Here is a 13,029-nt window from a genome sequence, read left to right as displayed (position 1 = left end):
TCAGTAGAGACAATCCACTAAGACAACACATTAGTCTGAAATGGACGACGAGTCCTTTGCATTTTCGTACCATATTTTGATGCTTATCCTTATTTATTTATTTATTGTAATTTTGAACACACGACTGCCGCTTGTGTATTTCACCACTGCGGTATTAGTGCTTTGACTTGAGCAAAAGGTCTGAGCATGCGCATTGAGAGAGAGAGAGCATGTAGAGTTAAACCAACGTAGGGAATGACGGACAGGTGAGCGGGACCCGGGGTCCACGGAAAGTAACCAGACGGTGACACTAGGACACGGAGAGCAGCAGTCGCTGACCTCGATTTATTGATGCCTCACTCATTCCCCACGTTTCACTTTTAAATGTAAAAAAAAAAAACAAACAGTTCTTAGATGACTGGATGTTAAAGCTTGTGCTTCCCACATTTCCGTGGCTGCGCCGCATTAACCAGCCACTGCAACAAGCCGGTTTGTCCCCTTTTGTTTAAGTTTATTTCTCAGTGAGACGGAACAAAAGTTGTGGCGCCGAGGGGGAGATCGTTTCACCTGGGGAAACGTATCTCAACCCGCCGGCAATTTCCTTCGATTTCCTCGGAAATAAAAACCAAGGGACTTGGAAAATGGCCGAATTTCTGGATTTTTCTTTCGCTTGTTTTCTCAACTTTTTTAAAAACACCGCGCAGGCCTAATAATCCCCTCTAGAAACAAGGTGAGAGAACAACCAACCCCCTGCTCGGGGGATCTTAGACTCTAAATCTTCTCCTGCGTGACCGCCACCAGTCTGCGGTTTGACTGGGAAGCCTCCGGCAGCGGTTGGGGCGCAGGTGGTGATGAGTGTGAACGCGGAGCCGACCGCTGCCGCCGACTCAACCAGACCCCGAACAGGTTGAAGGATGTCGCCGCCGGTGCGAGTTCACGGGGTGGCCTCTTAGGGAGGGGGGGGGATCTCCCTTAACCTCGCCCCACCAACGGATCGATGGAGGCGTGACGCCGGCGGGGGCCTCGTGACTCTCGACCGGGACTCGCTGGTTTGGCAGAACGGCAACCACGGGGATCAAAAAAGTGGGCTAGGTGAATGTTTGAGTCCTTCACGCATGACTTCAGTTGGGCTTCACGGCAACACTGTGCTTCAGGTCTCCCTATTTATTATGTGTAATCGGTAAATACAGTTGCTCAGCGGTTCATTACACAATGTAATGTCCCGTGGACCCCAATGAGTGGAGGCCGCTGTATGAAAAGGCAATGAGTGATGATAACGACTAAGTTATGACAAATATTGCACATTAATTACACGAATAGACACTGTCCTTATATCTGCATTTACAGTGTGGGATGTACCATTTATCAAGTGTCTGTCCACCGCTTATTGGTGCTAAATGGGGAACTTGAAATGAAGTGCTGCAGGTAAAATCTACAGCGAGTTTGTACAGGCCGCCATCCAGACTCCTTCGAAAGGTTCAGTGTTCCAGGCGTAGCACTTTGTAACTGGGTTTATGGTCTTTTGGGGCAAAGCGCCAGAAAAACAATTTTAAGCCACAATGAGGAGACTAACCTCTGATGAAACTCAAACTCTAAGATTGTTGGGAAAACAGCGTGAGGTCCATTTGGTAGCTGCTCCGGAGCTTTCGATCGGACCGCGTGACCTTCACGAAGAGGCGACGTTTGTTCGGTTGTCAAGGAAGCGCAGATGTTCAAGTCTCCGATTTTTTTTCTCAGCGCTTCGCTGTCCGGAGTCTAAAGATAGCCTTGATCTTGGAAAGAGCAGTTGAGAAAACAATCTTACTACGAAGTTGCCGTTCCGGAGCTTTTGATCGTATCACACGATCTTCGCCATTGAAAATCTCAACAAAATGGTTGGTAAACGACATGTTTATTCTGGTGCCTCTATCAGGCAAATTTCACATTTCTTTTTCTGTCCAGTGGTAAAGATCTAAATCTAATAACCCCCCCCCCCCAAATGTGTGTAAAGAGCATTGCTGCCTCACTGGACTACTCACGTGGCTGCGGACTTCTTTTACCTAAGCACATACCTCCTGGATCAATAACGTTTAACGAACCGCTCTATCGAGGCGGTTACGAGAGGACAGAAAAACAAAAAAACCACACACACAAAAAAACCAAAACAAAAACAAAAAAACAACAACACGTAGGAGTGATTTTGACCCTGGTCTGCAGACGTGTTCATCAGTTCAGGTCTGTTAACCTTTGTGGCTGACGGACGGGAAGAAGTGAGCAGCAGCTGATAACCTTCCTCTGCTGTTGTGTTGACTGAGCAGCATCCTAATCTGAGGAATGTCGACTGCACAGATGAGACGTTAGCGCTTCACATCAGCCTGTTACGGCAAAGATTTGTATTCATCAGACTACACACAGCTGACGACAGGGAACGATCTGACCTTATAAAGCTTGTGGCGTTTGAGATAGTGGGACTGTATTTTAATTTTACACATTGTAAGGGCAGTGGCCTCTGGGATCATTTGAAAGGAAAAGTTTGACGCGCTCATTCGCTCCCTTATATTGTTGTGTAAAAGAGATGATAAGCTTATCAGATCTGACACACTGTTATAGATCTAACTAGGCGACAATATACATATTGGCCTTGGAGGTTAAGATTAGCTTCACCTCAACAAGGAGCAATTGTTGAGGTGATATAACTGTTTTTTGTATTATGAATAATTATTGGAATAATATTCATAACACAAAATATATAGTGATGGAACAGTCAAATGGGCCATTCTGCATGCGTAAGTACATTTTACTGATAAAACTTTTGCATTTTTTACCTAAATATGCATATTTTATATATATATTTATATATACATTTATATTTATATATATATATATATTTATATACGTATATATATTTATACGTATATATATTTATTATACACACACACACATATATATATATATATATATTATATATACACACATATATAATATATATATATATATTATATATACACACACATATATATATATATATATATATATATATATTATATATACATATATAATATATATATATATATATATATAACCCCTTTTACTTAACCAAATGTTATGAGTACGTCTCCCACCACTGCCACCAATATTTGCTCAACAAGGAAAAACCAGTGCAGTCCCTCTGTTTTTTTTTTGTTTTTTTTTTTTTAGATGACTCTTACGAGATGGAATTTGGTAACCGACCAGACTTGCCTGCTCATACAGAAAGTGCTCAGTCAATCACTGTCATGTGATCACGCTCTGCTTGGGCAACACGATCCCGCTTTCTGTTTTCTGCAAGTGCACGGAAACGGTGTATTTTTAGCTTGAATGTGAGCTAAGATCCCATGTTCACTTAACCACACAGTTACACCGGGGAACTTTTGGAACATCGTGTACCCAGCATGTGATAAAAGACCAAAACCATACGACGCGATTCATTACACGGACAGATGTAACTAGCTAATGTCACTTTATATCACTGTTTAGCATTTAATGTATTCGCTGTTGGTATGAGCTTCCTATGATTTAATCAGTTTTACAGGTTTTTTTTTTTTTGACTTTCTCGTCAAGACTCGGGTTAGAAGATTGATCGATCACTTTCACATCTGTACGGTTGATACGAAGCTGGGGCCAGCAGCCCAGCCCCCCCCCCTTCCAGTTTGTGTGCTAAACTAAGCTAGGCTAGGCTAAGCTAAGCAGCCGCCGGCTCCAGCTTCACATTTATTGCACAGAACAAGGCCGGTAAAAGCCTAGTTCTCAAAAATAACTAACTATTGCTTTAAATTTGACCGAGCCCGAGCCAAAAACAAAGAAAGGAATCAAAAGGCATTCCCAAATTTTCCCGCCATAATTTTATTCTTGTCAGTGTTAATAGAGCTTCAAGAGAAGCTCTCCCTCGTTATCTCCTGGTGCTCAGGTTAAACCAGAAGAACAAATATTATCTGGCGCGGGTCTACCTAGGAGCTCCCTGACAGGGTTTAAAGTCACCGATGTCCCAGGGGGACAGTCAAACCAAGTGCCTGCTCGGGTCACGGGGAGATGAGGGGTCCCCCTCCCGCACCCTCTTTGCAGGTTAAACCGTGCCTTCGACGGGCCCGAGTTACCTGGAAAAAAAAAAAAAAAAAAAAGCCTCCTGCCACTTATTGTAACGCAGACGCAGGGTAGCCCGTGTGTGTTTACTGCACAAGTGTGTAGGACGAACTGACATGTTTACAACCCACACATGCGCAGCCGGATGGACCTCCGGAGAGAGAGGGGGGGGCTCGCGTTGGAAACTGGCTCTAACATTCTGCCCCGGGGCCAACCGCACCAGAACCGGCCCGGACCGGCCCTGTGTCGAATCTCACCGGTGTTGCACCTTGAGAGGCCTCCCTCCACCTGTTGTTGCCGCCCTGTGTCCGGTCACAACACATGGGCGGACCCCGCCTACGACTCCCATCCCCTGAGAGATGTTCCCTCGTTTACTTTTCGCCCGAGTCAGAGACTCCGATGCGAAGGCCGACTCGATTACCGAGTGACCGAGAGGTCAGCCTCCGCCTTGACCCGTCCTCTCGATCGTGAGCGCGGGGGCAGCAGGTGTAAAGTCACCGTGAACGTCTGCTAGAGCCGAACAACCCAGAGTCAAGGGAAACGGCTTTTTCTCGCTGTTTTTACCTGCAACGGTCCCGCACGAAAAAACAAAAAAAACAAACAAAAACAAACAAAACAAACAAAAACAACAGACAACACTGTCCCGTTTTCAGGGGGGGGAATCACGTGCTTCCATGGTGACGCCATGTGTTAGGGGCGGGGTCCTGTCGGTCATAAACAAGGAGCGGGCCAATCAGAGGGCTCGGTGGGACGTTATTCGGCTGCCACTCAGGCCTTTATAAACTTTGTGTACCTGGGTCGAAGGAGGTTGTTTTTCGCCTTCTTCAGCTGCTATAACAGAGTTTACAGTAAGTTTTTATTTCTTTTTTTAATTTCCAAATGTCCGAGCCTGACGCCTGAATTTTACGGTACAAAGCAGAAATATGTTTCCTCGGGATTCTCTTTGGTCATTTGTGTCCTGAATTTTTGTGTCCCAGGGTTCGTTTTAAAAAAAAAAAAATGTTTACTTAAGCCGACGTCTGAAGTTTAATCGTATTCTGAGTAACGAAGTATCGATCTTTTCTTTGTTATCCGCCGGCCTTAGCCATCTTGTCTCATTCGGCTGCCTCCGTCGTCGTCTCTCCCTCTTCGGCAGCAGCCATTGCTAGTTTCCTTTTCCCAAGGTTTTAGAGAAACCGGGGGAAAAAACGGCGACATCGGCCGCCGGCGGATCGCGTTGAAAACACCGGTGCCGGTTAAAGTTTTGGTTTTCATTTCGTTTTCCTGGTCGTAGTTTCAATTTCTGGGACGGGGTTTTTTTTTTTTTTACGTCGGGTCCCGTGACTGAACAAAACCAAAAACAGATCGGGTTCATTGTTGGGATCTGGCCAAGTTTCCGCTCGCCAGCTTGCAGGAAAACAGCCCCAAAAACAGTCAGTCCAACCATTTTTAAAAAAACGTTTCTTTCACACAGTCGACGTTTTTGAAATGATCGGGACCCAGCCGGTCTCCCGATGCCTATTTGGCCTGACTAGTGGCCGCGATTCGGGCCGAACCGTCGAGGAAATGGCGGTTCCGTCGGGAATGTGCACTGCAGCTTCGGCGCGGATCCCATGTCGGTGTGCGGATCGGGGCGAGTGAACAAAGTGTACCGCGGGACGAACATCACGATGGCCGAACATGTGATGAGGAATTTCGACGGTGAACGACCATGACTTCTTCTCTTTTCCCGAGGGGGGGCAAGAGAATTTTCTTTGTGAATGGAGTCGCTTTGCTTAGTCATAGTCAGAGCCCCCCACCCCCTCCTGCTTCTTTGGAAGTCTGCTCTAACTCATTTTATTATTTCTTTAATCCCCCCCCCACCACCACCCGTGTTGTTTTCCAGTAGGAATCCACGATGCTGCCTCTAGCTGTGTTGGCAGTGTGTCTGAGCGCAGTCCTCTCCGCCCCCAGTCTGGATGCACAGCTGGATGAGCACTGGGAGCTGTGGAAGAGCTGGCACAGTCGAAAATACCATGAGGTGACAAATTTTTTTTTTCTTCCTTCCTTTCTTCTACCTTTCTCTCTTTTCAGTCAGCTGTTCGAGCCTGCCACTTCCAGCTGGGGCTGAAAAAAAAAAAAAACAAGTCTGAAATTGTGATTGTTTGTTTTTTCTGCAGAGAGAGGAGGGCTGGAGGAGAATGGTATGGGAGAAGAACCTGAAGAAGATCGAGCTGCACAACCTGGAGCACTCCATGGGCGATCACTCCTACCGCCTCGGCATGAACCACTTCGGGGACATGGTAAGACCACAGTTTCAGCACACCGGCCGTCTGCGAAGGTTCTCAGTCGTCCAGGTCTTGGTGCTCCTGAAAGCGCTACGACAGACCAATATCTCACTTGGAAACGCAACAAGACGGGTGACGGCACCACAGAGGATTCGGTCTGGACGTACAAAGCCAAAAAATCAAGATGATGAGATCAAATAAAACTAGAAGTGTCAAACTGTTTATGTATAAAACTGGAGAATGAAACATGAAAAAACACTAAAGGTTTAGATAAATGGCATAATTTTTTTATTTTATATTTTAAAAATCATAAACAGCTGCTCATTGCTTTTCTTGTTAACGTACGGTGCAGGCAGTCAAATTCTTTGTCACTGTCACTCACCCACTTCGCTTTTGTCTTTCCACAGACTCACGAGGAGTTCAGGCAGATCATGAACGGCTACAAGCACAAAACGGAGAGGAAGTCCAAGGGGTCCCTGTTCATGGAGCCCAACTTCCTGGAGGCCCCACGTTCTGTGGACTGGAGGGACAAGGGCTACGTCACTCCCGTTAAGGACCAGGTAGCGTTGTTTTTCCTCTCTGTGCGCTTGTGTCCCATGTAGCCTCGGGACTCTCTGGCAGCCACACCTGCTATGAGCTCTCAAGGAGTGGTATTAATGTGGATTAATTCTCAGATGGAGCCAGGAGGTAAAAATGTAGAAATGATTTGGAAATCTGGCAGTCAAAGCGTAGGGAGATGTAGAAAAGGCTGTTTTTCAGGTTTTATTTTATTTTTTTATGACTCACTTTCTGGACTAAAACGGCTCCGTTAAGAACTTTCTTTGGTATGTTAGACATAAGGTGTGGTTAGCGGTAAACCTTTGTATCCTGCACATATAACATCAGCTGTTCATACAGGACTGTCAAGGACAAATTCACTTAGATAAGCACGTAAATAACTGGCGTGTAAAGCAGATGACCGCCCAGCCTTAGCATCACAAATGAATATTAATGAAAGTAAAAGGGTACGCCTCTGTAAAACTTTTTTTTTTTTTTTTTAAACTAAGGGGCAGTTGTTCTGCTGGAATCGCAGTGAAGCAGTTGATTTGTTGTCACAATAAAAGGCTGCTTTTTGTTTTTTAATAGCTATGTTGGCATTACAAGAGATACCAAGGCATGACCTAATATGACCGGCTGAAGAAACTTGGTAAACATGGTGATGTAATGTGCAACTTTTAGACACATGCATCGTCACAAATGTACTCGTTTGAAGCAACAAGGCCACGCTCTCTGGTGAACTAAGTGTTCTGCTTGAACTGGCAGATAAGATGGCCAGTTGTGGAGGTGTTTTTTTTTTTTTTGTTATCTGCGTGCTTCACACGCCCTCCTCCCCCCTGACTGCACAGTTTGTCCACTCCACCCCCTTGGCATACATTACCACTCTGTAAGCTGAAACCAGGCCAGGATGGAGCAAAACAACCAACATATACATTAGGTCAAAAACGCTGGAGTGCAAAGTCGATTGCAACTTGCTTTCCCTGAAAGCCTTTTGCCATGGGAAATAAAGTGCAGTAAGAAGATAGGGGGTGCCATAGGAACAAAATAATGAAAGGACTTTAAAAAAACACTTAAAGTAAAATATAAGCATAAAAGATGATGGGGGTGCTAAAAAAGGAACAATGACCTGTATTAACACGACGAAGCAGTATTGCGCAAACAACAAAAGGGCCATTAGTCAGTCTGGAATGTCATTCTACAGGATGAGTGTTAGAGCAGGATTCATCACGACAAACACTAGACAGAGGTGTAGATGAGTTTGAATTCTGGATTCTCAAACGGCAAAAAAAAAAGCTTAAACCAGCAGATCGTAGGAAACTGAGCTCTAAAGTTCTCTTCCTAATATCTCTGCATTTAAGAAAAAAGAAAAAAATCTAATCCTGTTGTGTGTGGCTGCTGCCCCCCTCCCCCCCCAAACAGATTTAAAGACCTTGTCCTACAGCTGCACCTAGTGATCATTTTCATCGACGATTTTTTTTTTTTTTTCCTCGTTCTCTCTCTCTCCAGGGTCAGTGTGGCTCCTGCTGGGCTTTTAGCACCACCGGAGCTCTGGAGGGTCAGCAGTTCAGGAAGACCGGCAAACTGGTTTCGTTGAGCGAACAGAACCTGGTGGACTGTTCCAGACCTGAGGGCAACGAAGGCTGCAACGGGGGTCTGATGGACCAGGCCTTCCAGTACGTCAAAGACAACCAGGGTCTGGACTCTGAGGATGCCTACCCTTACCTGGGAACAGTACGTATCTCGTGGGAACAAGGGCAAAGTCAAGTGGACATGTCTTTTTTTTCTATTTTAAGGACCTTGAAAGGCCTTGGTTTATGGTTAAATCAAGGTTTAGGTTCTGATGCACTGCTTCTACTGTACTGTAGCACAAGCTGATGTTTTGTCTGACCAACAATCCAAAAACCAAAAATATTCAATTTACTGTAATGGACGATAACAGAATCAAACAAACAAAATTGTTTAACTTCTTTCAGTCAGTTGTTAAATCCATTAACCTTTGCAGTGCTTCATTAAGCCATCAGGCAGTGTTAGAATAGATTTTTAAAAGCAGTTGCCAACATCTGTTTTGACAGATGAAAACGGAGCTTAACATACATAACCGCTAGCCAATCAGCTTTATTGATCTCACTGCCCTTCTAAAGTCGATTCTTCCGGAAGTGATTGTCAGAATATCTTGGATTTAGGGGTCTGTGTATTTACCATAACATCCTGTCCACCTTCTCTTTCTTCTTCTTATCCTCTCCCAGGATGACCAGCAGTGTCACTACGACCCCAAGTACAACTCTGCCAACGACACCGGCTTCATCGACATCCCCAGCGGCAAGGAGCGGGCTCTGATGAAGGCCGTGGCCGCCGTGGGACCGGTGTCCGTAGCCATCGATGCCGGGCACGAGTCTTTCCAGTTCTACCAATCGGGTTGGTTCTCGGTTTTGTGAAACTATATGTACTTTAGAAAAATGTGTCAGACTTGACGTGATCTGCATAAACTAGCTGTTGAATCAAGATTTTTAAAAACCTGTTTGTACTCCATATGATTTTTGTTTTTTACATTGGCGACAATCAATATTCTTACACAAACGATGTATCAAAAGACAGTGTGAAAAGGGTGATCGAATCTTTACAGAGCTTTTTACATAGCGAGATTCAGCTCATTGTTTATCCGTTCGGCTGCAGCTTCACTGCTCTGGTTCACCGTCATCGCTGTCGCAGCAGGCAGCAGTTTTATGAGAGAAGCCACTGTACGCTACCTGCTCGGCACCAAACAGGCAGACAGGTGACCACAGTGGAGCGTTTAGCTGCTGAAGATCCAGATGTTTACCTCAGGAGTCGGTTGAGGCCAAAAGCAGAGCTAAAAGAGAGTGAATACTGGGCTTACAGTCATCAGGTGGCCAGACACATGGCTCCTAATGAATGACGGTGTTCCTCTGTAACTTCTGGTTGTGTAACTAAGCAACTGTTGACAATTTTGTTCACAACCAAGTGGCCCAAAAAAAAAAAATCATCAGTTACTGCAGCTTTAACTTGTGGCTGACTGGATTGTTGTTGTATTGTAGGAATTTACTATGAGAAGGAATGCAGCAGTGAGGAGCTGGACCACGGCGTGCTGGTGGTGGGTTATGGCTTCGAGGGAGAAGATGTGGACGGCAAGAAATACTGGATTGTCAAGAACAGGTCAGTTCTGCAGTCTGCAGTATTTTGTTGAGTATTTTAAGTTTCGTTATTATTTTCAAAGTATTTCTAAGGGATTGTGAAGTCCTAAAGAGTCATAAGATGATTTAAGTTTCAGGTCTTTTTATTTGAACGTCAACATCCACTTAAAATGGAACTAAACCTGATTTTTACAGTAGTTTGAAAGTTTTGACAACCTACTGTATATTCTAAGGCATTTTCTTATGTTTTTGTCATCAAAATAGTATTGATTCGAATAACAGCTCTAAAACTGCAGATACCCTGTAATTATGTAACAAAGGGAGCAAAACAAATCCATGAATTCACTCCTGACCTTTTTTGTTTGTCTTCTTACAGCTGGAGTGAAAAGTGGGGAGACAAAGGCTACATCTACATGGCCAAAGACAGAAAGAACCACTGTGGAATTGCGACAGCGGCCAGTTATCCTCTGGTCTAATGTTTGCACAGCTCCACTTTGTAGCACCATAGTGTTTTTATTGCAATAGGTTGGCCGGAGACGAGGGAGGAGGAGGCTTCGGTCCGAGCCGCACATTGACAGGAGATTCTGTGATGTTTTATGAGGAGAAACACTGTTGTTTTTAGGGAAATTGCGCCATTTTTGTTTTGGCTGGTTTTATGCCACTTTATTTTGTCTGAAAACATTTTAGTTTAGTGTTTGTTTATTCTTTGTAAATATGTGTATGCTACTTGGCAAGTGATACGTTAACACTTGCTTCGTCATTGTAAATGATTTTTTTTTTTTTTTTTTTTTTTTTTTCTACTTTTACTGTGATCAATTAAAGTTGTGAAACACTAGTTTGGCGTTTGGACTTTTGTAAAGATTCTTCAGATAACTTTTGTTGTTGTTTTGCTGTTTTGTAGTCAATTAGTCGATCGACAGAAACTTCATCCGCACCTATTTTGATATCTAGATATTTGATATCAGTTAATTGATTTGAATTTTCCAAGTTCTCTGGTTTAGGCTTGTCAAATCTGACTCTTCTGGTCAGAAAAAATGTTTACATTTAAAGACGTCACCTTGGGCTTTAGGAATTTATTTTGCCATTTTCTGACACTTTAGACCAAATGACTGATCGATTAATCAGGAACATAATCGACAGATTAATTGATAATAAAAAAAGATGGTTAGTTGCAGTTCTACTGTCCTGTGAAAACCATGTATCTCCAAAATGACAAGCTTTCATGAGCATAGCAAAGGAAAAATAGCCTTACTTCCACCTGTATCTTTCAGATATTCATAAGTTATTTTAATTTTTTTTTTTTTTTTGCGATAAGTAGCATGAGAATTTCACAAGACATTTAATCCTTCAGTTTATCTGGAAAAAAAAATGCAAAATCGCCAAATTTGAAGGTGCTTTTTATCAGACTGTGACAATATGCACTTGTATAAAAAAGGTTTTGTTGCCAAAGTGAAGACATTTTAATTCGGTTGTTTCTCCTTAAAATAAGAACAAAAATAAACACAAACTTATATTTAAATTGGATCAAGTTTAAAAAAAATAATAATAATAATCAGATAACAATGTAAGTATTTGCAAGTAAGTAAGAAGTCACTACAACTAATCTTTTACTTCTGCAACCTGCACATGATTGGTGGCCTCCACCCAGGGCCGATGATGCAAGAAGATTCAAAGGTTCCTGCATCATCATGGGGCAGCACACATGTAAACTGTTTTGGTAGCTGTGAAAGAAGCTTATCGTAGAAAACCATCAGTCACCACCTGTTGCTGACTTCCAAGAACTCCTCACTCAGACATCAGCACCAAAGGGGGCGGGTCGCCGCTTGTTCCGTTGTTTCTCAAACGCCTCCTTGGCAAATTTGGGGTTCGGTGCCACCGCGTAATATTCTCGGCTGTTACAGGTGGATAGAACTGGTCACAACACTCACTTCCGGACTCGCTTTATCTTTACTTGTGGCATCCAGGGCCCCAAAGGAGGCCTCGGCTATACTCTGCTTTTAATCCCACGTGCTGGTTTGACATGTAGAGCAAAGACGGAGTCATATGATCTCACGTTAAAAACAACAAACAGCCGTGCTCTCTGACGTCTGGTTCCCTGAGGCTCTTACAGGATTATTGATTCTTGCAACAATGGTGTCGATTCATAAGGAAATGGAGTCACCCCTTTAATGAGGGGGAGTGTGGTCACTTAGCAAGACATTACAAGTCTGAATGCTACACCGTAAAGATGACGTGATAAACCTGCTCACTTCTTAGGCGTGTTCTGCAGTCCCAGAGATATTGGCTGGTAGCTAGGCTTGCAATTATTGATGAGTTTTGTTGTCGATTAATTTAGGTTTAGGAGAACTGTACGATCAAATAGTCAAGGTTAGGCTTCAAAGAGCTCTTCAGATTTCTCCTTTTGTCCGGCAAACGGTCCAAAACCCAAAGATACTCAACACGCAATGATACAAAACAGAGGCAAGCAGCTATCGATGATTTATCTCGTTGGATCCATCAATAAATTGTCTAATCGTTTCGGCACCAGCATCAAAGCGGATGACAACGAATCGCAAAATGCTGCTGCACCGACATTTCTGTATAATCAGTGATCATCGAGGGTCAGTATACAGTTGCAAACGTTTGAGCGACCCCTGGGCGGTATCCTGTAGTTTGTTGATGACTGGAGTGAAAAGAAGTAAATACAAACCCCTGCGGCAAAAAAGGAGCCTTTCTTCAATTGTTAATGCACTTTTTGAACTCGTCAGGCTTTAATTGATTCGTACGGCAGGTCAAGAACTGTCATTAGCGGGTGTCAGCTGATGATAAATTCTCAGACTCTTTAAAACCCCCGCGGCAACACTCAACAACCGTGGGCTCCTCTAAGGTCCTGACCGAGGATCTGCAATGAAGCGCATTTACTCCTACAAATCAGGGGAGGCTCTAAAAAGAAATCAAAGCGCTTCGAGCTTGAAATTCCCACCGTGGGAGTCTAGACGAGATCTGGAAGATCACAAAAACTTCCAGATAATACCGCGGGT

At 43.8% G+C, this 13,029-nt stretch overlaps 1 protein-coding gene across 1 annotated transcript; it reads left to right on the top strand.

Moving 5' to 3' along the window:
- Nucleotides 1–4,810: 4,810 nt before the first annotated feature.
- On the top strand, nucleotides 4,811–10,779 carry ctsla (cathepsin La). The gene is made up of 8 exons (XM_040155450.1): nucleotides 4,811–4,925; nucleotides 5,942–6,076; nucleotides 6,216–6,338; nucleotides 6,731–6,883; nucleotides 8,367–8,591; nucleotides 9,107–9,275; nucleotides 9,914–10,031; nucleotides 10,386–10,779. Exons 2-8 carry the CDS (start codon nucleotides 5,954–5,956, stop codon nucleotides 10,483–10,485), a joined length of 1,011 nt encoding a protein of 336 aa, XP_040011384.1. The 5' UTR covers nucleotides 4,811–4,925; nucleotides 5,942–5,953; the 3' UTR covers nucleotides 10,486–10,779.
- The last annotated feature ends 2,250 nt before the right edge of the window (nucleotides 10,780–13,029 follow it).

This window comes from Xiphias gladius, chromosome 19, assembly GCF_016859285.1.
Source record: "Xiphias gladius isolate SHS-SW01 ecotype Sanya breed wild chromosome 19, ASM1685928v1, whole genome shotgun sequence".
Classification (NCBI taxonomy): Eukaryota; Metazoa; Chordata; class Actinopteri; order Istiophoriformes; family Xiphiidae; genus Xiphias; species Xiphias gladius.
The sequence above is the reverse complement of the archived record's forward strand: the minus strand, read 5'-3'. Positions and strand labels throughout refer to the sequence as shown.

Coding starts and splice junctions, on each gene's coding strand:
- ctsla (XM_040155450.1), top strand. CDS start 5,954: ATGCTGCCTCTAGCTGTGTTGGCAGTGTGTCTGAGCGCAGTCCTCTCC. Junction 6,339..6,730: donor TGAACCACTTCGGGGACATG/GTAAGACCACAG, acceptor GTCTTTCCACAG/ACTCACGAGGAGTTCAGGCA. Junction 10,032..10,385: donor TACTGGATTGTCAAGAACAG/GTCAGTTCTGCA, acceptor GTCTTCTTACAG/CTGGAGTGAAAAGTGGGGAG.